Source organism: Neomonachus schauinslandi, chromosome 14 (assembly GCF_002201575.2).
Source record: "Neomonachus schauinslandi chromosome 14, ASM220157v2, whole genome shotgun sequence".
Lineage (NCBI taxonomy): Eukaryota > Metazoa > Chordata > Mammalia > Carnivora > Phocidae > Neomonachus > Neomonachus schauinslandi.
In genome coordinates, this window is record NC_058416.1 from 61,584,629 (window position 1) to 61,609,119 (window position 24,491).

General features: G+C 36.6%; 1 protein-coding gene across 1 annotated transcript in view; it reads right to left on the reverse strand.

Annotated features, from left to right (window-relative positions):
• The window catches only part of CEP192 (centrosomal protein 192), a 133,528-nt gene that overhangs the window by 68,660 nt on the left and 40,377 nt on the right, over positions 1-24,491 (reverse strand). Inside the window, exons 10-15 of the mRNA XM_044920902.1 lie at positions 12,337-12,697; positions 11,776-11,919; positions 5,469-5,533; positions 4,825-5,034; positions 2,353-2,479; positions 951-1,069 (exon numbers count right to left, since the gene is read on the reverse strand). Coding sequence (XP_044776837.1) covers positions 951-1,069; positions 2,353-2,479; positions 4,825-5,034; positions 5,469-5,533; positions 11,776-11,919; positions 12,337-12,697 — 1,026 coding nt within the window. The remainder of the gene's footprint in view (positions 1-950; positions 1,070-2,352; positions 2,480-4,824; positions 5,035-5,468; positions 5,534-11,775; positions 11,920-12,336; positions 12,698-24,491) is intronic.

A 24,491-nucleotide genomic window follows, 5' to 3' on the forward strand; every position in this document is an offset into this window, starting at 1 on the left:
AGAGTGAAGCTAAGAAAGGTAGTATTAAAACACTGTTTCAACAAGTTAGAAAGCAATTTACAAAAGATGTATGTAATCTCTGCACACACAAAAATCATAAAATACAGAGAAAAATTAAAACCTAAGTGGAAGGATATGTAATTTTCATGAATTATAAGATTCAGAATTATAAAGGTGTCAATTTGACGGTTCTAGAGATTAAATGGAACACCAGTTAAAAGCCCAACGGTGCTACTGGTTGGTTTGCTGAAGGTGGCAATCTGATTTTAAAACGTATGTGGAAATGCAAAGGGCCAAGAACAGTCAAGATACTTAACATGAAAAATAAGGTAACAAGACTTATAAAGCCACAGTGTCATATTAACATAAGATAGACCCCAAATGTCCAATGGACATGTCTAATGGGCTTAGCAAATGCAGGGCATTCATATAATAGAATACTATATATAGTAATGAAAATAAGCTTCTTTTGTACTTAACATAGTTGCACCTAGTAAACACAAGTGAAAAAAATCAAAGAGAAAGAATACATGGTACATGATTTCTTGTAAATAAAGTTCAAAAACGGGCAAAATTAATAGTGGATAGGAGGAGTAGTGCTCAGAATGGGCAAAAAAAAAAAATGGTTTCTGAGCTGCTAGTGGTGTTCTCTTTCTTGATCTGGGGGTGTACACAGGTAAGTTGTGGTAACTCACTGACTGCAAGTTTGTTTTATAAATAAATTTATGTATGCTTATTATGTTTAGTATGTATGTACTTAGCCTGTATATTTATTATATGTTGATTAAAATGTTTCTGAAAATTTGAAGGACATTTATAATAAAACTGAATCCAAGAAAAACCAACCAATGTTATACTGCATACAGTTTTCACATGTGACTTTATATTGATCTTAGACAAGAACAATGACAATGCAGTTTTAGTTTTTCTCTATGGAAAGCTCAAGATACCTGTGTTTTGCAGTTATTGGCAGTTAATGTCACATCACTTTCATCCATTTGTGAAATACTCTCCAGTTCTTCAGCCTGAAGTGTAACTGATCCTTCATTTAGCTGTGCTTTTAAGTCTCCTGTAGAAAATATACAATAATTCAACTTACATCTATATACTGTCTCACAGAAACAATCTGTAGGATAAGGACCACTCAACATGATTAATTGCCAAGAAAGAGTCTTTGTACCTCAATTAAAAGTCATCTTCACAAAAACTATTTAAAATGTACGGTCACTAGGGCAAAGGATCAGGGCACTGTTAATTTGATTTTGCCAAGTTTAAACTTTGAAGAAGATTGTGGATTTTAATCTCTCCGTTTCAAATACTGACAAACTCATTTAATATTTTCAGCTTTAAACATTTCACAAATATACAATAAGCTGAATTCAAAAATTAGTACTTCTTGGGGCACCTGGGTGGCTCAGTTGGTTGAGCGTCCGACTCTTGGTTTCAGCTCAGGTCGTTATCTCAGGGTTGTTGAGAGTGTGGACCCTGCTTGAGATTCTCTCTCTCTCCCTCTCTCTCTGCCCCTCCCTCTCTGCCCCTCCCCCACTGCTCACGCACGCACGCTCTCTAAAAATAAAAATAAAAATGAGTCCCTCTTTACAATAATAGAAAATCAACTAATTTTATATATAGCTCCTTTATCCCAACTCCTCTACTAGATACAGGCTCTTTAAGGACTGGAGCATATTTTGTACAATTTTATATATGTAGCACCAGGCACTGTACTAACAAAAAGTAGCTGTTCAATAATTTTATGTTATTATCAAGAAAGTCTGATTTTAAATATTTATCATAGAGGGGCGCCTGGTGGCTCAGTTGGTTAACCATCCAACTCTTGATTTTGGCTCAGGTCATGATCTCAGGGTTCTAAGATCGAGCCCACATTGGGCTACATGCTAAGCAGGGAGTCTGCTGGAGATTCTCTTTCTCCTTCTACCCCTCACCACCCCCCTAAATAAATAATCTTAAAAAAAAAATTTATCATGGATATTTATCATACTTAGACTATCATAGTCGAAATCTCAAAATATCTTTTAAACCAAAAGTCTACCTAAATATAATAATAGTAACTACAGTTCACTAACTCAGTAGTTTAACAGGTCAAAATTAACTAGCCCATTTGAAAAAATTGTATTTACTTTGGTTTTTTACAAAAGGATTTAGATGGATTTTGGCATCTTGTTTCCACTTTCAACTAAAAAGGCAATGTGGGTTATAGAAGAAGAATATCTAATAACTGAAAAAAGTTCAAAACAATATATACATTTTCACTCTTATAAGAACATGATCATATAACCACTAACTTATAGGTAAAAAAAAGGTTACTAAACACTCCTTCATTTAATCCATTACCTGAAAATATATCATGGTTAAGATGAGCCATTTCTTTTTCCAAATTACTTCTTGATACATCAGATTTTCTTATGAGAGCAACAGGTTCTCTCTTCTCTGGTGATCTAATAAAATAACCAAATGATGGCTACAAAATAAACATGTGAATTATTTCCTTAATTTTTAACTGCTCTGAGAAATTCTAGACTATTTTATCTTACTATGGGTAACCTGGCTGAATTACTTCAACAAAATAATTGTTCTTTTCATTTAAACTCAAATAACTAGAGATGAACTTTAAAAGTCTACTTTTATTTCCTTACTACTATATTCAATCATCAAAACTAATACTGCCAAATAAGCTGCTCTTACTAAGAAATCCAAATTCAAACCACCCAGAAAAGACATTTCATTCATTAATTATTACTGAGCAGCTACTCTGTCAGCACTGTTAATCATCAGTGTGACGTATCAATGAGAAAAAAGATAAAATGTCAAAAATGTCCTGCCTTCTTAAAACTTACAAGTATAAGGATATTTATTTTATATAATACATCCTCAAAAATCTGTATTAAGGGGCGCCTGGGTGGCTCAGTCGTTAGGTGTCTGCCTTCGGCTCAGGTCATGGTCGCAGGGTCCTGGGATCGAGCCCCACATCGGGCTCTCTGCTCAGCGGGAAGCCTGCTTCTCCCTCTCCTACTCTCCCTGCTTGTGTTCCCTCTCTCGCTGTGTCTCTGTCAAATAAATAAAACCTTAAAAAAAAAAAAAATCTGTATTAAGATTTGGTATGTTCCTAGCACTTGGATGAAAGTGTTAAGGAGCAGGGAATTCCCACCTGTCTTTCCTATACAACTTTGACATGATAGACCTGAAATGTAAACTTGTTAAATGCACTCAATTTTCGATAGATCTTCACCTGGGAATTTCTTCCCTTGATCCAGCAACTTGAATGCAAGTAACATTTCATTAACTAAAACCAAAACAGAAATTCTAAATGATAGATCTATTTTTCCATGACCCACTGCTTTGTTTGTTGAGTAAGGAATTAATTTCTTCTTCAACTTCTCTCCTAATGTCAAAACCCCAATCAATCCAGGCAGGAAAATCTGTCTCTCCAAAGCACTTATTTTCATTGTTTAATTCACTGCACAGACAGGAATGTACAGGGACAGGATGTGTCAGGGAACCCCAACATCATCACTTCTCTTCAACATTGCTCTGAGGTGTTATCAGGTAGACCAGTCAGAGAAACGTAAGGAATCAAAATCAGTTTAGTTTCAAATTTATGTTCTGTATATCGACTCTGAGTTCTAACACCATGGCTATTATTTCAAACTATATTTAGTGAAATCCAGTTTTAATACCACTCTACCACTCCCTCCAATAACCCAACTCCCTATATGGAATTCATCAAGCCCTATGACTCTACCTCCAAAAGAAATCTTGAATCCTTGATTTTTTCTGTGTCTGTACCATCATTCTAGACTCCAGCCTTCACCACATCTCTTCCCATGTACTAAGCCTCTGCCTGCTGCTATTCCTCCTTTCGGTTCACTGCTCCTCGCCACCCAGGTTCCATATACAGTAGCATCATGTCACACATGGAGATGGGGCCGGCACCATGACAAAGTTGCTCCCTGCCTCCAAGCACTTCTTCCCAATTAATTTCACATGAACCCAAGTCCTACAAAGACCCCTCATGATCTGGTCCTGGTCTTCTTCTACCATTGAACCATCCTACCCTCTCTCCCTCCCTCCATTTACATTTAGCTCCCCTGGCCTGGTTTCTGTTCCTCAATATGCCACTCTAGTTTCTACCTCCAAGCCTCCACATAGATGGTCCCCTTTGGCTGGGAACACTCTGCCTCCAGATCTTTTGGCAGCCTCCTCCTTCTCATCATTTAGGTCCCAGTTCAATGCCATCTCCTCAGAGGTCGCCCTGATCACCACAGCTACAGCAACTCCTCACCATTCTTCATAGAACCTACTACTATTGCTTACATTTTCAAATTTTTACATGTATTACAACTTACTAAACCAAAACTTTCCTATATTTCAAAACATGTTTTCAGGTAAGAGGTTAAAAAAGTCAATCTTCGAATTCTTCCCATCAACGAATGATATAAAATAGCAATATCAATAACACGTATTGAATACTTGGTGCAAGTTAGTCTTGGTTGCTAAATGCTTTATGTGTCTCATCACACTTAATTCTTACGAAACCCTATAAAATAGCACTCCATTTTAAAAATTGGAAAATTAAAGCATAGATGAGTTAAATAAATTGTTCCATGTCACAGAGTTAGTTAAAAGATAGAACTAGGACTGGAGTCAGGGTCTGACCAACCATAAAACCTAAGCTGTCTACCACAATTCTATCATGTCCCTATTCTGTCCCTGCTGTAAAGATACTATGCTGTAGCTAATACCATCATAACATTCAAAATATAAGGGCTGGTGAATTCAACCACTTGTAGCACATATTATACTTACTCTTTTCACATTGTAACCGCCACCAAGGCAACCAAGAGCTTCAGATCTTTGAGCAAAGAACTCTCCTAAAGATAGGCGTAAATAACTGGCATCATCTTTGTCCAAATCTGATGTGCTAAGTGATTTCCTCAACAAACTATAATTAATTGAAGTTCCCCAAGACGTATCCCCTAGAGCAGCTGAAGTGTTCTGGGCATCTATATTTTCTTCCTAGAGAGAAAGTTATTGTTTCATTTTATTTCCCCAGCAAGGCTTCTTTCTGTTCTTCTAATATGCAAAAATAAGAAAATTGAACTAAGAAAATTTAAACATTTTAATTAAAAAAAAAATAGGACAAATTCAAGCTTAAGCAGCTAATAATAAGGTAATGAACATATTCAATTTGTTAAAATAGCATTACTTCATTTTAAAACATGGTTAAAAACTATGGAAAGATCTTTAAAGCCTATTAAGGTGATTCTAAGTGAATTGAACATTATTTTAGTGTGCCAGTTACTTTTTAATTAATAACTGAGAGTAAGAATGCAAAAGCAATTGTGTAAACATGAGAAAACAAGATATAATTCTATACAAACTATGTATCTATCCAGAAAGAATACAGGTTTAAAATTTTAAACTTTGGGTAATGCCAATAAAATACAAACCTGCATAAATTGATGCTCTTTATTAAATTCTTCTTCATCTTGATTAATCAAATCCAGTGCTTCAGCTTAAAAAAGAATTAGTTTATATAATTAAATTATACTAATGCCTAATTAAAAACTAGCAGATATTTAAAACTTAGCTAGTTAGGAAAATGAAACACTAAAGAAAATAACTGAAAAAAGTATATGAAAGCTTTCATCATACAACTGATACGTCAGTTTTAAGTACGTAAAGTCTCTGGTTCTCAAACTTTTGGTAATGAACACTCTACGGTTACTGATTTCATCAGTTACTAATTTGTCCTAACTTACTAAAGGGCCTTTACAATTGTAAGCTTTTTATTTGTAAAAGATTCACATTAATTTTAGCTTTTGAAGATTTTGGCACAACTGATTTAAGGCACTCACCCATGAATACCTGTGAAATTTTATCTGGAACCATCACAACAGTAAGTCACTGTAAACTTGTGAAGAGGTCTGCTGGGGTGCCCAACCACCTGTTTGCCCAAGACTGTCTCAGTTTTAGAAAGGAAAGTCCCACATCCCAGCAAACCCCACAACCTGGACAAACTAAAACAAATGGTTATCCAACATCTGCCCTCAAAGTTCCTACCAAGCAACTCAGTTCGCCTTAGGGAAATGAATGGGCCTGGATACCTTCAATCTCTAAGCCAAAGCCACAAACTAAAATGCCTCAGAGACCAGAGGTGGATGAGCAGAAAGGACCAGGTGTGACACAACAGGGAGTGATAGGATAGTGGCAAACTAGAAAGCACATGATCCTGCTCAAGGCATTAGAATTGAGAAGAATTTTAAACATACTGACTAATCGGAAAGTCTGCAGGCTCTCTGCCTGCCTGCTACCTACTCTGGGCCTCTGCCTGGTACTTTAGGAGACTGGCTGAAATGGGAAGTTGCATGCAACCCGGAAGAGACAGTCTACCATGGCCCAAACAAGAGAGGTGTCCCCCCACACTCATTAGTCCATCAGGAGCTAATCAGATCCAAATTGCCCTTTTGGAAACCCTTATAGTTCAACATTAATATCTTGAGAAACACAATGAGAACAGAAATAGAATATTTCCAATCAGGAAAAACAGAACACCAGAGATAGCTCAGATCCTTACCTGTTAGGATAGTGGGGGTTCTTTACCTTGTGAACCCATCATTTCTTATATAAACACATTCTTAACCTAGAGCTCTATGAAAGGGCATCAGGAGAACAATGAAACTCTCAAAATCACATGAAAAACACAATCTTTCACATAAAAATTTTTCTATGAAGATTCTCTGGTGCCCGTGACTCAAAGTATGTTAAAAGTCATTGCTCTAAAATGTGAAAGTATCAACCAACCAAATCTAACAGCCAAGGGAGGGGAGGTAGGAAATCAGACCACTAAGAAGATAGCCCAGAAAAACTTAATTTACTTCACTGCGTTAAATATCAAATGTTTTTCTGGGGCTCAGTCGGTTAAACGGCTGCCTTCAGCTCGCGTCATGATCTCAGGGTCCTGGGATCAAGACCCATGTCGGGCTCCCTGCTCAGCAGGGAGTCTGCTTCTCACTCACCCTCTATACTCTCCCTCTGTCTCTCAAATAAATAAATCTTTTTTAAAAAATCAAATGTTTTCAAACCATTAACTAAACAGTTCCAACTGCTTTTTATTACACTCCGAAGCACTTTTTTCTCTGAACTTTAACAGATTCTTCAATTAAAGAAAAATCTACAGTAATACTGCTACCTTGTATGCTCACCAGAAATCAGTCAGCAATTATGAGAAAATAGAAATTCTTTTTTTTTTTTAAGAATCTATACCCAGGGCGCCTGGGTGGCTCAGATGGTTAAGCGTCTGCCTTCAGCTCAGGTCATGATCTCAGGGTCCTGGGATCGAGTCCCGCATCGGGCTCCCTGCTCCTTGGGAGCCTGCTTCTTCCTCTGCCTCTCTCTCTCTCTCTCTGTCTCTCATGAATAAATAAATAAAATTAAAAAAAAAAAATCACATCTCTGCCTTATTTCCAAGTTTAAAAAAAAAAAAAAAAAAAAAAAGAATCTATACCCAATTCTTTGCCAAATCTAAAATAGTCTTTTCAAGTATCTCCTGAATGTTTTAGTCGTTAAATTTTGAAGCAGGCCATATACCCCAGCTCCCCAGCCATGTTTAAAACCTAGGCCATAAGCAGAAGTGATATAGTGACTCAGATACATGGAGCTGTCAGAGAGGGGCAAGGCAGAAATGGGGCAGAGGGTGTCCTATCTCTCATTTTCTTTCCTTCCACCACACTTTTCCCCACAGTATTCCATAATCATTTTCCCCATTTCTTCACCATTCTTTCCAACCTGGCCTTTGTTCATTCCCTAACCACAAGGATGGTTTCATTAAACTTCTTTTATCTATTTTATTTTTCCTTAAATAGTAACACACCTACGTAGTTCAAAATGCAAAGGTACACATATGTATGACTCAACAAAGAGTTTTGAGAAATTAACCAAAGACATAAAAGGGAATATGGCACTGAAAAGTCTCCCCATCATTCCTGACCCTACATCCCACATCTTCAAAAGCAACCAATATATAAAGTACCTCTGAAATCCCGATTTGAATCTATTTGATTTTTTAGTTCAGTAGCTAGGGATTCCTGCAATCCATTTCTTTCTCTTTAAAAAAAAAAAAACATCTTGGGGTGCCTGGGTGGCTCAGTCGTTGAGCGACTGCCTTTGGCTCGGGTCATGATTACAGGTCCTGGGATCGAGCCCCACATCGGGCTCCCTGCTCGGCGGGAGGCCTGCTTTTCCCTCTCCCACTCCCCCTGCTTGTATTCCCTCTCTCGCTGTGTCTCTCTCTGTCAAATAAATAAATAAAATCTTTAAAAAAAAAAAATCTCTACACCATATGTATTTATAAATGTGTGTGTCCTCCCCCCTTCCACCTTTTTACATAAATGTCAGAATATTTCATATGCTCTTCTAGGTCTTGGAATGTAAACAATTTATTTTCGTGATTATCCTGTATTAGTGAATGTTCCAACTTTCCCCTTTTTTAATGACCACGGTGTATTTTCCTTGTATGGACGTACCTTATTTAATTAGTCCCCTGTTTTGTATATCCATATTGCTTCCAACCTTTTGTTATTATAAACAATATGTATCACATACCATTTCTGCAAGCCTATCTGAAGAATAAATTCCCAGCAGAACCCCTTGGTTACAGGGTGTGTACATCTGTAATTTTGCTAGATGCTGTAATACTGCTCTACCTAGACCCTGTGCCATAAATACTACAATACCTATTTCCTTCACACTCTTGCCAACATAGTTTTATTACCAAACTATTGGATCACTGCCAGTGAAATAATGGAAAAATAGTATCATGGAGTGGTTTCGTTCCATGAACTTTTTTTGAACATTTAACAACCATTTTCATTTCCTTTTCTCTAAATTGCCAGTTTATATCTTTTGTCTAATTCTATGCTGAGAAGCTGGTCTTTTTCTTATTTATCAGAACTATTTACACATTAGGAAAATGGGCCCTTAACCTGTAACATGAATTGCAAGTATTTTTTCTCAGTCTGATCACTAATTTTTTTTTTAAAGATTTTATTTATTTATTTGAGAGAGAGAATGAGAGAGAGAGAGCATGAGAGGGGGGAGGGTCAGAGGGAGAAGCAGACTCCCCGCTGAGCAGGGAGCCCGATGTGGGACTCGATCCCGGGACTCCAGGATCATGACCTGAGCCGAAGGCAGTCACTTAACCAACTGAGCCACCCAGGCGCCCTGATCACTAATTTTTAAAAACTGTTGACCAAAGTACAATATACATATGAAGAGTATTTATGTGTACAACTCAATGAACACATTTGTGTGGCCAGATCAACACCCTAGATCAAGAAAGAGAACTTTGCTAGCACCCCCAAAAGGCCAATCAAGCTTCCTTCCCATTACTACATGCCCATCGGAGGATAACCAGTATCCTTACTTCTTACTCCACAGAGCAGGGTACATTTTGAAATATGTACAAATAGATTTATATAGCAGGTACTCTTTAGTCTGCCTTATTTCATTCAATATACTTGTGAAATTCATCCCCACTGCTACAAGTAGCTACACATCATTCATTCCCATTGCTACATAGCATTCCATTGTGTGAATAAACACAATCCATTCTATCATTAATGAGAATTGGGGAGTTTCTAATTCGGAGTTGATCATATAGTGCTGCTATAAATATTTTAGTCTTTTGGTGAAGAGTACATCTATACACTGGATATATACTCTGGTGCAGAATCACTGGGGGCCCTAAAGTATGAAGTTCATAAAGTTTACCTCCAAAAGCTCCTGCTAGACAAGTTTCTGAAATGGTTCTATCACTTTACACTCCCACCAGTTACACATGAGAATTCCATAACCACTTTTAAGTGACACAGTCGATACCCACTGTCCAGCCTGTACCCTCGTGTTCTTTCTAAATCAAGATATTATTGAGCAAGCTTGAACTTAATTTAATTTCCAGTTTCTGGCTCACATTTCCCACCTCAAACCACAGTCATTCAAAATTCTACAATTTCTTCTAATTTTCCCATCTCAGTTCACGGTACTGCCATTTTCTCAAGTAACTCAGACCACAAACCTCAATCTTTTCTTGCCTCTCTATCTACTGAAATCCAGTCATCAAATCCTAACCATTTTATTTCCAGGTCTTTCATTATCTACTTGCTTTTCATTCTCACCGTGACACCTAGATTTCTACAACATCCTAAGGAATCTCCCAATCAACTGACCATTGGTGCCAGAAGTTGGACAAATGAAGTCTTTAGTGGCTCCCTATTGCTTACCACACAAGCCTCAACTCTGACATGGTAGTCAAAGCTCAACCCACTCCTTGGCCCTACTCTACCTCTCCAGCTTCACCTCTTCACCTTTTATTACTCTCCTCTTCCCATATCTTGTCATAAATGCTAACTACATTGGACTATTTACCATTCTCAAAACACACCCAGACTTCCTCATTTCATTCTCTTTCATTGGGTTTCCTATCCATTTGGAATTTCTCATGCCCTCAAACATTTACCTGTTCAAACTCTTACCTCAAAAGCTACCTCCTATGTGAAATCCTTGTCAGCCACTCATGCAAAAGTTATTTTTCCTCTAAACTCCAAAACCATTTGGTTTGTGTTTCTTATAATGCTGATGGTTGTTTTACTCTTGTCTTACCACCCTTAGCTGATGGACAATTTCTTAGAGGCTGGAAAAATACCTTATTTGTCTCTACCTTCCACATCATTAGATGTTTAGGAGGAGCTTAGTACAAACAGGAGTTAGAGTAACTTCTTGCTGTGGCATGTTCTGAGTCTATTAAAAATAAGACTAGGCTTGACAGGCCATTGAATGCCTTTCCTCATTGCAGGTTTAGAGGTGCCCAGCGCTGGAGGCCTCCGTGGCACACCATCTCCATAGACTAAGGCTCAAAATGCAATTTGTTTGGCAGACTGAAACTGATTTTTCCTTTCACTGTCAGAGATTCTGCTAATCAAACCTAGCTGATATTCCTAATGCTCTCATCTTTTGAGATTTATCTTTTCTGTCACTTTTCTCCCATCGCTTCCATATTTCTTAGGTTTTACTCCAAAACAGACTGGATTTTGTAATTGCTCATTTATCATAATATTTCTTTTGTTCAGGACAGAATTTTAAAAGTGAGAATGTACAGCCTGAGGTCCCTATTAACTCTGCAATATGAAGGTTCTAAACTGATGTAAAAGAATGATAGTCTGACTCACTGTCCTTAAAGAAAAGGCTCAGCTCATTCTGCAATGATTAGCACTAACTCAAGCCTTTGTTCCTATAACACTATTGATAAGCTAAATATTACAGCTAACCCTTGAACAACATGGGTTTGAACTACACAGGTCCACTTAACACAGATTTTTTTTATAAATACAGTATAGTGCTATGAATGTATTCTCTCCCTTATGATTTTCTTGACTTTTTCTTCTCTCTAGCTCACCCTACTACAAGAATACTGTATATAACACATGTAACATACAAAATAGGTGTTAATTGACTATGTTATCGCTTAAGGCTTCTGGTAAAGAGTAGGCTGTAGGTAGTTAAGATTTTGGGGAGTCAAAAGTTATATGCAGATTTTGAAATATGCAAGGAGTTGGTACACCTTAACCCCCACATTGTTCAAGGTTCAAATGTATACTCCAAAAGTGATTTGATGTGGCTAACCAATATATACAGAGTAATCTCAGAACACCATCAAAAACAATGAAAATGGTACAATAAAGTGGTTATCAATACACTTACAACCAGATCTGAAGTCTTCATTCATCTCGTCAGTTAGAGACATATTTAAATTTTGTTCTTTATTAAAAGATGTATAATACGCAAGGTCAGTGACCCATCTGCCCTCTTCATTTTGATAGACAACACTTTGTGGTAGATCTGTTTCTAAAAAATTCCAAAAATATCCAATGACATATGAAACAAAATGATATAATATTCTTAATAATTTTACTTAGTTGACTTATCTTAGATATCAACAGTACTGAAATCTGCCCAAAACTAGTTAGAAAAAAGAAAATCCATTCCCACAAAAGGAAAGTTCTCTAATGGTGGATAAGCCAGCCTTAACCCAGTAAAAATCTGTAATGGAGAACCAGGGGCAAAAGGAAAAGAAAACTAGGACTTAGAGTAGTACATTTCCACTAGATCTGTGAATAAAGATACAATTTCTAATCCATAAAACACAATTATTTTATTACAAAAGATAAAGCAAGTTCCACTTGAAAATATATTCTATTCAAAATGTATAAACATTTTATACATTTCTTTACTTTTATTTTTTTAAAAAAAAGACCTACTTACCCTCTTTACTCTTTTTAATGGACTTATAATAATCACATGTTCGCCTTTCACTAGTTGGTGACCGAAGACTATCAGTGGAATTAATTTCACTGTCACTAACAGGCTTCAAAGATGCTATGTCCACATATTTTTGAATGGACACTTCAGGCGTTTCAGTGTCTAAACATCTATCCACGGGCAAAACTCTTTCTGAATCAGATGCCAAATGCTTATTTTGATGAAGAGACCCGGCCTCCAGTTTCAAAGGGTCCATTAAGTCAAAATCACCTTTACTGGCATTTGTGTCATGAAAACAAACAGGGTTAAGTTTCGCCTTAGTAGCCTGGATAGTCTTCACAGGAACTTCTTCTCTTGTGCTTTCCTTTAAAAATGCATAACAGAGCAGCCCTAAGTTTTGTTTTTCATAACTTATTCCAAAACTTTATGGGGAAAAAATTATGTAGTAGACATAAATGATTATTATATGAAGCATCAGACTATACAGTATTCACTCTACTCTTTTAGACTATATATGAACCAATTTTAAGCAATATACCAAAACCAAAATTCATGTGGTCATTACAAACATTTATCAACAGATTCAGATATCAAAAGTGGGTCCAACATGTTCATTTTTTTACAGGATGTAAGAAATGTCAGTTTAACTTTTGTAATTACCACTAAAACTCTCTACAAGGATGGCAAGCCCATTAATGTAACCTAACTCATAAAATTAATATGACTAACATCCCTTGAAAACAGATATAATACTTTTTAGAATTGATCCCATGTACTATTACACCAAAAAACCATAAGATACCTAGGAATAAACCTAACCAAAGAGGTAAAACTAAAAGATCTGTACTCGAAAATTATAGAACACTTATGAAAGAAATTGAAGAGGACACAAAGAAATGGAAAAGCATTCCATGCTCATGGGCTGGAAGAACAAACATTGTAAAAGTGTCTATACTACCCAATGCAATCTATACACTTAATGCAATCCTTATCAAAAGATCACCAGCATTTTTCACAGAGCTAGAACAAACGATCCTAAAATTTAAATGGAACCACAAAAGACCCCAAGTAGCCAAAGCAATCCTGAAAAAGAAAAGCAAAGCTGGAGGCATCACAATTCCAGACTTCAAGCTCTATTACAAAGCTGTAGTCATCAAGACAATATGGTCCTAGCACAAAAACAGACGCACAGATCAATGGAACAGAACAGAAAAGCCAGAAATGGACCCACAACTATATGGTCAACTAATCTTCAACAAAGCAGGAAAGAATATCCAATGGAAAAAAGACAGTCTCTTCAACAAATAGTGTTGGGAAAACTGGATAGCCACATGCAGAAGAATGAAACTGGACCACTTTCTTAGACCATACACAAAAATAAATTCAAAATGGATGAAAGACCTAAATGTAAGACAGGAAACCATCAAACTCCTAGAGGAGAACATAAGCAGCAACATCACTAACCTCAGCCATAGCAACTTCTCACTAGACACGTCGCTTGAGGCAAGGGAAACAAAAGCAAAAATGAACTACTGGGATTTCAGCAAGATAGAAAGCTTCTGCACAGCAAAGGAAACAGTCAACAAAACTTAAGGGCAGCCTACAGAATGGGAGAAGATATTTGCAAACGACATACCTAATAAAGGGCTAGTATCCAAAATCTATAAAGAACTTACCAAACTCAACACCCAAAAACCAAATGATGGGCAGAAGACATGACTAGACTTTTTTCCAAAGAAGGCATCCAGATGGCTAACAGACACATGAAAAGATACTCAACATTACTCATCATCAGGGAAATACAAATCAAAACCAAGATGAGATACCACCTAACACCCGTCAGAATGGCTAAAATTAACAACATTAGGAGACAACAGATGTTGGCAAGGATGCGGAGAAAGGGGAACCCTCTTACACTGTTGATGGGAATGCAAACCGGTGCAGCCACTCTGGAAAACAGTATGGAGGTTCCTCAAAAAGTTAAAATTGAGGGGTGCTTGAGTGGCTCAATCAGTTAAGCCCGACTTTTGATTTTGGCTCAGGTCACAATCTCATGGTTGTGGGATTAAGCCCCTCATCAGGCTCCATGCTCAGCATGAAGTCTGCTTGAGATTCTCTCTTACCCCCTGCCTCTGCCCACCCCCCCCCCCCCCCCTACCCCCTTTCTCAAAATAAATAAAACCTTTGAAAAAAAATGTTAAAAATAGAACTACCCAGCAACCCAGCAATTGCACTACTAGGTATTTACCCAAAGGACACAAAAATACAGATTCAAAGGGGTACATGCACCCGATGTTTACAGCAGCATTATCAGCAATAGCCAAACTATGAAAAGAGCTCAAGTGTCCATCTACTGATAAATGGATAAAGAAGATGTGGTACATATATATTATTTATACACACACACACACACACACACACTGGAATAATAAATACTCAGCCATCAAAAAGAATGAAATCTTGCCATTTGCAATGACATGGATGAAACTAGAATGTTATTATGCTAAGTAAAATAATCAGAGAAAGACAAATACCATATGATTTCACTCATATGTGGAATTTAGGAAACAAACAGATGAATGTATGAGAATAGGGAAAGAGAGAAAGAGAGAGAGAGAAGCAAACCATAAGAGCCTCTTAACGACAGAGAAAAAACAGGGTTGCTGGAGGGAAGTGGGTGGGGGATGGGCTAAATGGGTGATGGGCATTAAGGAGGGCACTTGTTATGATGAGCACTGGGTGTTATATGTAAGTGCTGAATCACTGCATTCTACTCCTGAAACCAATTATTGCACTATATGTTAACTAACTAGAACTCAAATACAAATTTGGAAAAAAAAAAAAACAAAAAACCCAAAATACCTTTTAGCAGGAGTAAAACAGCATATACTACAGATGCCCCTGAGCTGTCCAATAACAACTGCATCAGACATGGCAAATTAAGCCAGCACCTCAAAACCATGCTCTCCAACATACTTTCCCAATTGGCATTTCTTATTCTTTCCTAGAATAACAACTGTGAAAAAGTGCCCAAGTGCCTAGAAGACTCTTTTCAGACATTCAGCTACCATCATAATTTCAAGTGCCAATAAAGCATTTAAGAGTCATTTTTCTGTTATGAGATGTATGATGACAAAAACAGCCTTACAGGCAAAGTTCTTTAAAGTTAAAATACTAAAAGCAGGTAGTTCTACATAAAAGAAAAGATGCTGACTTTGAAGAAAAAAAAAAAAAAGTCATAGGTTTAAATCCTAGTGTCAGCACTTATTAACTGAGTGATCTGCCAATAATGTTATACAAAAAATAAACTTACATCCTACCTTAGACCAAAATAAATCCCAGATGGCTTAAACATTTAAATGCAAAAGTGCTAGGAGAAAATACCAATGAATAGTTTTATACTCTTTAGTAAATAACATCTATGTATTAACACTCTCGTGGGTTAAAAATTTCCCAGTTGTAGGGGCGCCTGGGTGGCTCAGATGGTTAAGCGTCTGCCTTCGGCTCAGGTCATGATCCCAGGGTCCTGGATCGAGTCCCGCATCGGGCTCCCTGCTAGGTGGGGAGCCTGCTTCTCCCTCTGCCTCTGCCTCTCTCTCTCTCTGACTCTCATGAATAAATAAAAAAAAAAAAATTTCCCAGTTGTAATCCCAAGTCCTGTAAATTGTGACCTTATTTGGAAACAGGGTCTTTGCAAGCGTAATTAAGTTAAGGATCATGAAATAAAATCATCCTGCATTTTGAATGGGCCTTTAACCCAATGAGCAATGTCCTTATATGAGAAAAAAGATTTAGCAGGACACAGAGACACTGAGAAAAAGGCCATGTGAAGATGGAGGCAAATATTCAAATGATACTGCCACAAGCTAAGGAAAACCAAGAGCTACCAGATGCTGGAAGAGGCAAGAAAGGTGCCTTTGGAGGGACCTTAGCCCTTCCAATACCTTGAATTTACAACTTTTGGCTTCTAGAGCTGTGAGAATAAATTTCTATTGTTGAAGGCTACCAAATGTTGGTAATTTGTTCCTGCAGCCCTAGGAAACAAATACAAACATTAAAGCCTAAAATGCATAAGGACTGGGAGAGGGAAGGCCATCTGAAGACACAGGGAGAAAAAGGCCATCTATAAGGCAAAGAGATAAGCACAAGGAGAAACCAGCCCCACTGAAATCTCAATCTCTGACTTTTCTAGAAGTGTAAGAAAGTAAATTTCTTATTGTTTGAGCCAAATAAGTAAATAAATAAGTAAAATGTGTAAGAATCAAAATATCTCCTTAACAGAGAAAGCTTATTAAAACAATAGTTAAAATATGAATATTCTAACAGAAAAAAAGACAAGGAAATAAGGTTATGCCATTTAAAAACAGATAACTATTTTTCATATAGAATACTAGCAAATATTAAAAAGAACCAGAGTGAAATAGAGATTTAAAAAAAAACGACAGATAAGATCAATGAAACTAAGAGTTGGTTCTCTGAAAAGATAAACAAAACTGACAAACCTTTAGAGAGGCTTATCAAGATAGAGAGAGAACTCAAATAAATAATATTAGAAATGAAAGAAGAAAAGTTACAACCGACACCACAGAAGTACAAAGGATTATAAGACAATACTATGAAAAATTACAACCCAATAAACTGGACAACCTAGAAGAAATGAATTAATTTCTAGAAACATAACAATCTTCCAAGACTGAATCAGGAAGAAATAGAAAATCTAAACAGACTGGTTACTACTAACAAATTAATCAGTAATCAAAAAACTACCAACAAACAAAAATCCTGCAACAGATGGCTTCGCTGGTGATTTCTACCAAACATGTAAACAAGAGTTAACACCTACTCTTCCTAAACTGTTTCAAAAAATAGAAGAAGTAAGGCTTCCAAATTCATTCCATAAGACCAACATTAACCTGATTCCAAAATTATAGAGCCATATCCCTGATAAACATAGATACAAAAATCCCCTAAAATATTAGCAAAGCAAATTCAACAACACATTAAAAGGATCATTTACTATGATCAGGTGGTATTTATTCCAGGTATGCAAGGATGGTTCAATATTCATACATCAACCAACATAATTACCAAAATGTGAAGGCTAAAAATCATATGATCATCTCAATAGATACAGAAAAAATATGACATAATTCAATATCCATTCACGATAAAAACTCCAAAAGTGGGTTTAGAGGGAACACCTCAATGTAATAAAGGCCATGTATGACAAACCCCAAAGCAAATCATATTCAATGGTGAAAAGCTGAAAGCTTTTCCTCTAAGATCAGGAAAAGACAAGGATGTCCACTCTCACCACTTTTATTCAACATAGTATTGGAAGTCCCAGCCCAGCAATCAGACAAGAAATCAAATAAAAGGCATCCAAATTGAAAAAAGAAGCAAAACTGTCACTATTTGCACATGACATAATACCACAGATAGAAAACCCTAAGATCCCACCAAAAAACTATTAAAATTAATAAACTGAGTAAAGTTGCAGGATATAAAATTAATATACAGAAATCTGTTGTGTTTCCATACACTAATAATGAAGTAGCAAAAAGAAATTTTTTAAATCCTATTTACAATATCATCAAAAAGAATAAAATACCTAGGAATAAATTTAACCATGGAAGTAAAAGATCTATACTTTGAAAACTGTAAGACACCAATGAAAGAAACTGAAGACAACCCAAATAAATGGAATGATAAAACCATGTTCATGGATTGGGAAAATATTGTTAAAATTTCCATACTACCCAAAGCAATCCACAGATTTAATGCAAGACCTATTAAAATATCAATAATATTTTTCACAGAACTACAACAAATAATCCTAAATCTGTTTGGAACCACAAAAGATTCCAAATAGCCAAAGCAATCTTGAGAAAGAACAAAGCTGGAAGTATCACCATCCCAGATTTCACACTATACTACAAAGCAATAGTAATCAAAACAGTTATGGGGTGCCTGGCTGTCTCAACAGGTGAAGCATGCAACTCTTGATCTCGGGGTTGTGAGTTCAAGCCCCACATTAGGTGTCGAGAATACTTAAAAATAAAATCATTAAAAAAAAAAAAACCCAGTTAATGTACTGGCACAAAAACAGACACAGAGATCAATGGAACAGAATAGAAAGTCCAGAAAAACCCACACTTATATGGTCAATTAATCTATGACAAAAGAGGCAAGAATATACAATAAGGAAAAACAATCTCTTCAATAAACAGTGTTAGAAAAACTAGACAGCTACATGCAAAAGAATGAAACTGGACCACTTTCTTTCACCACATACAAAAATAAACTCAAAATGAATTAAAGTCCTAAATATAAGTCCTGAAACCATAAGACTCCTAGAAGAAAACATAAGCCATAATCTCTTAGACTTCAGCCTTAGTCTCCTCAGGCAAAGGAAACAAAAGCAAAGGTAAACAACGGGGACTACATGACCCTAAATGGCTTTTGCACAGTGAAGGAAACCATCAACAAAATGAAAAAGGAATCTACTGAATAAGTGAAGGTATAAATAAGTCATATATCCAATAAGGGGTTAATATCCAAAATATATAAAGAACTCATAAAACTCAACAGTAAAAAAAAATCTCAAACAATCCAATTAAAAAATGGGAAGAAGACATGAACAGACATTTCTCCAAAGAAGATCTACAGATGGCCAACAGACACATGAAAAGATGCTCAACATCAATCATCATCAGGGAAATACAAATCAAAACCACAATGAGACATTACCTCATACCTGTCAGAATGGCTAAAATAAAAAACACAAGAAACAAGTGTTGGTGAGGATGTAGAAGAAAGGGAATGTTTGTGCACTCTTGGATGGGAATGTAAATTGGGGCAGCCCCTATGGAAAATAATATGAAAGTTCCTCAAAAAATCAGAAACAGGGGGCCCGGGTGGCTCAGTCAGTTAAGCGTCTGCCTTCAGCTCCGGTCATGATCCCAGGGTCCTGGGATCGAGCCCCACGTCAGGCTCTCCACTCAGTGGGGAGCCTGCTTCTCCCTCTGCCTACAGCTCTGCCTGCCTATGTGCTCTCTCTCTGTCAGATAAATAAATAAAATCTTTAAAAAAAAAAATCAAAAACAGAAAACCAGTATGGTTCAGTCATCCTACTGCTGGGTATTTATTAAAAAAAAAAAATTAAAATACTAATTCAAAAAGATATATGCACCCTCCAGGTTTATTGCAGCATTATTTACAATAGCCAAGATATGGAAGCAACTCAAGTGTCCATCGATAGATGAATGGATAATGAAGATGTGGTGTACACACTTACACACACACACAGAATATTACTCAGCTGTAGAAAAGATTCTGCCATTTGCAGCGATATGGATGGACCTAGAGGGCACTGCACTAAGTAAAATAAGTCAGAAAAAAACAAGTATGATTTCACCTCTTTGTGGAATCTAAAAAACAAAACAAATGAGCAAAACAGAAACAGATTCATAAATACAGAGAACAAACTCGTAGTTGTCAGAGGGGAAGAGGATAAAGGGATGATGGGTAAAACAGGTGAAGGGGCTTAAGAGGTACAGACTTCCAGTTATAAAATAAGTCACAGGGATAAGAAGTACTATACAGGGAATACAGTCAATAATATCGTAATAACTTTGTATGGTGACAGATGGTAACTACACTTATCAAGGTAAGCACATCATGACATATATAATTGTCAAACCACTACGTTGTACACCTGAAATCAATATAATCTTGTATGTCTACTATACTTCAATTTAAAAATAAAGAAAAAAAAGAAATGTCAGAATGTTGGAAACTAGTGTCTTGAATAAAGAATGCAGCCAGGTGACAGTCTCCAGAAACACTGCACTATCTGATGAAATGCATCTGAACCCTTTATATGCTTGGCTGAGGATGCAATGGGGCAAAGCTAGCATCTGTGGAATTATGACTGAAAGCCCCCCATGTCAGAATCCCACCCAGGCTGAATGATAAGGCAGCGACATGGGGCCTCAGCAACCATCCTGTCAAACCTACAAACATGCACTGTTGTTGGGAAACCTGGTACTAAACCAGGTTTGGTAGATGACCTGCTTCTAAGTTGGGGTTCCCTCCAAGGGAACAGAGCAGAGCAGCTCTCTCTTGCTGTGATCTAATAATAAATAATACAAAGACAAATGCAGCTGCTTTGACAGGTTTTAAATCTAAACACAGAATAGGTTTTTGTTTATATTTGGAGAATGTAACTCTCCCAGGAAAACCTGAGTTAGGAAATGTGAGGAGAAAGGAAAAAATAAACCCAAAGTTGCCTTAGGAGGTGGGGTTTCAAAAGGAGATAAGGAAATTATTTGAAAGTCCCATCTTGGGGCGCCTGGGTGGCTCAGTTGGTTAAGCGACTGCCTTCGGCTCAGGTCATGATCCTGGAGTCCCGGGATCGAGTCCCGCATCGGGCTCCCTGCTCGGCAGGGAGTCTACTTCTCCCTCTGACCCTCCCCCGTCTCATGTGCTCTCTCTCTCTCTTTCTCTCTCTCAAATAAATAAAAAAATCTTTAAAAAAAAAAAAAAAGTCCCATCTTACTGGCATCTAAAAGAAACAAAGAGGCAAACAAAATGCCCCAGTGGGAACATGCTGATGTCATCTCAAATAATGGCTGAAAAATATGGCTGAGAATGAATTAAGGAAGAGAAAAAAATGCCCTCCAAATAATGAAAAAACAGTATCCCTCATAGACTCTAACCATTGATTTTAAGATTTGCCATTATTGTATGTACCACTAAGACAGAGAACACTAAACTATGACATATAAGTAACTATAAGATACATATTGATTTCAGAAGTGTTAAAATATGAAAAATGTGTATCTTATATTAATGAAAAAAATCAAAGAAATTCCAAATGCTTAAGGAGGAAAAATGGGAAGGAAGGAAGGGGAGAGCAGCGATGAAGAGTACAATAAAAATTTTGAAAATGATAAAAACCATGTAAAGTAAATATTAAATGAAGGAAATATAAAAATAAAATCAAGAATATTAATCATTACACTAATTATTAAAGGATTATTTAATCAAAAAACAGACTACCAAATTACATCAAAAAGTAAAACCTAGGGGTACCTGGGTGGCTGAGTCTGAGTATCCAACTCGATTTCAGCACAGGCCAAGATCTCAGGGTCATGAGACTGAGCCCCACATCAGGCTCCGCACTTAGTGTACAGTCCATTTGTCCCTCTCCCTCCCCCTCTGCTCCTCCCACACACCCCCAGCCCCTTGCCACCGCTTGCACACACATGCACACAATCTCAAATAAATAAAATCTTAAAAAAAAGTAAAACCTAGCTACATGCTATTTATTAGAAACCCTGTAAACAAATGATAAAGAAAAATGTAAATGGGATAACAAGTATACACAAAATACAGAAAAAGCAAGGGTATCAATACTAATAGACAAAGGAGAATTTAAGGTTACAAGCACTATTTGAATAGGATAAAAAAAAAAGGGGCAGTATTACTAATAATTAGTGAAGTTATAAATCCATAATCTTATATGCAGTACACATAGCAGAGAAGTACATAAAGAAAAAATCGGAGGTGCAAAAATAATTTGGTAAAAATTCAATTAAAATTGGAGACTTTGGCTTATCTTTTCTAGAACTGATACATCTAGTACAGAAAAATAAAAGTGATCATATAGGGTGTCTGGGTGGCTCAGTCAGTTAAGTGGTCAGCTCTGGGGAGGGCAACCCCTATTTTTAGTATGCTTTGCTGGAGCCAGAGAAGCAATAAGGATTTTGTCTCCAATTACCAGGTTCCTGTCTTCTGACTGCAGAGCTGCAGGCACAGAGGCTGGTCACCAGTAATTCAACCCCCACCAGCTAAAATTATCTCCACCATATTGAAAGGAGTCATACCTATTTCTTTAAATATTCAAAAACAACCATGTATAGAGAAAATTAAGAGAGCTGCTAGACATGCCCAGGAAAAAACACAGGCTCAGAAAGGACCTGTAAAACCTTAACTTTCACCATATGCTCATCCCTGCACAGACATACTCTATAAAAATAAAACAAAGAGCAAACCCTAGAGAAAAGGGAGAATGTGATTTCCAGAGTTATCACATAAGATTCAATGTCCAGTTTGCAACAAAAAATCACAAGGCATACAAAGAAACAAGAAAGTGTGATCCATTCAAAGGAAAAAAATAAATCAACATAAAAGAACATACACGAGGAAACCTGTGTATCAGACTTACTAGACAAAGACTTTGAAAACAACTGTCTTAAAGATGCTCAAAAAGCTAAAGGAAGATGTGGACAAGCAAGAAAATGATCAATGCACAATATGCATAACAATAAAGATTTAAGTTTTAAAAAGAGCCAAACAGAAATTCTGGAACTGAAAGGTACAATAACTGAAGTGAAAAATTCACTAGAGGGGTTTGAAAACAGATGTGCACAAGCAGGATAAAGATACAGCAAATCTGAAGATAGGACAATTGAAATTACAAAGCTTCAGAAAAATGAACAGAGTCTAAGGAATCTGTGGAATATCATCAACACATTGGGGACCAACACCACTTTCTGCAAAACAGAAGAGAGAGAAAAAGGGAAAGAAATTATGGCTGTAATAAGCAATGCAAGCAATACAGGCTATAGTATTTCTAATAATACTAATGTATTTCTCTTATGATTTCTTTCATAATTTTTTCTCTAGCTTACTTTACTGTAAAAATATAGTATATGACATATATAACATACAAAATATTTGTTTATCACTCCTTATGTTATCAGTAAGGCTTCTAGTTAATAGTAGGCTATCAGTAGTTAAATTTTGGGAACTCAAAAGTAGTAGCTTCTATGCTGAGTTCCTTAGATGTCATTAAGAAAAATGGGCTGCTAATCTTGCCAAAAAGAGGACAGAAAATTGTCACCTCATGGTAACACAAACCATATGACCTTATGATATGGGAAAAATAAGACATCTCATGGAATAATGTAACATAGTTTATGGTTGACCCACAGGTAGGAATCTCCCCCCATCTAAGCAACAAAGCTTTAATGCAAGTGCTCATTCCACACTGGAACCTCAGCAGCCAGAGGCCACTCTCACCATCCCTCCACACTCGATGCCCTCCTTCAACCACAGCTGAAGGCTTCAGGACTTTGCATTCATAGGGCCTGAATGCTCCTCTAGAACCTGGCCCTCTTATGATTAAATCCTGTTTTAGAAGATGGACTGGAAATGAATCATCAGAAACTATGGTTTTACTTAGAAAGACTTCAAAACTCCAAAAAACTTTTAGAACGTAACTCAGTCAGAACTTGGAGACTTCCTTCAATAAGTATGATGAGATTCAACAACCAGGATTCTGCCTTATTTTATAGTTAACCAAGTATTTCTTTTATTTTCCTACCATGTTTCACGAAGGAAGATTATCTTTGTATAACCTACACTACCAAGCACCATACCTATCATCAAGATGTTACCAATGATTCTTTTTAAAATGGCCTGACCAAGATGCCAAGCAATTTGTGAGTATTCAACAATATTAAAACTATTGTTTTTTAATAACAAATAATTACTAATTAGAAAAATAATTATTATAACAGAACAAAGTCCTTAGCCTAAAATTAAATGGCCATGAAAAGATTTATAAAATTTATCAAATATCACATTTTGACAAAATCAAGATTAACAGATGCTGTCTCCCTTCTCTCATTGGCTAGCTCTAATCAGCTGAGGGCTGGACTATTAACTAGATATATTTTAACTCCATGATTATACGTAATTATAACTCAGATGACTATACATATGACCAAGCGTCCATAGACTGTCTTAGAAGGAAAAACCCATCAACTCTGAACACTTGTTCTGGTTACCTGAGGCAAGGGGTTCTGTACTGTTTGTACATAACTGGTTCTTTGGATGAGTAAGAAATTCTTGAAGCTGCTGACTAAGCAACTTTTGGATAAGTAAAATATTCCTATATATAAGGAAAAGTACTATACTGTAGAATGCAACCACTGTACTAAGAATTCAGAAAAATAAATGTAGTCTAGAGTTACTGAAAAGTAACCAAGGACTTCCTGAAAGATTGCAAAGATGATCAGAATCTGGATTAGGGAAGAAAGGAAGAAAACAAAATAGGAACAGGGATTTGTAGAAGAAACATACAAGAG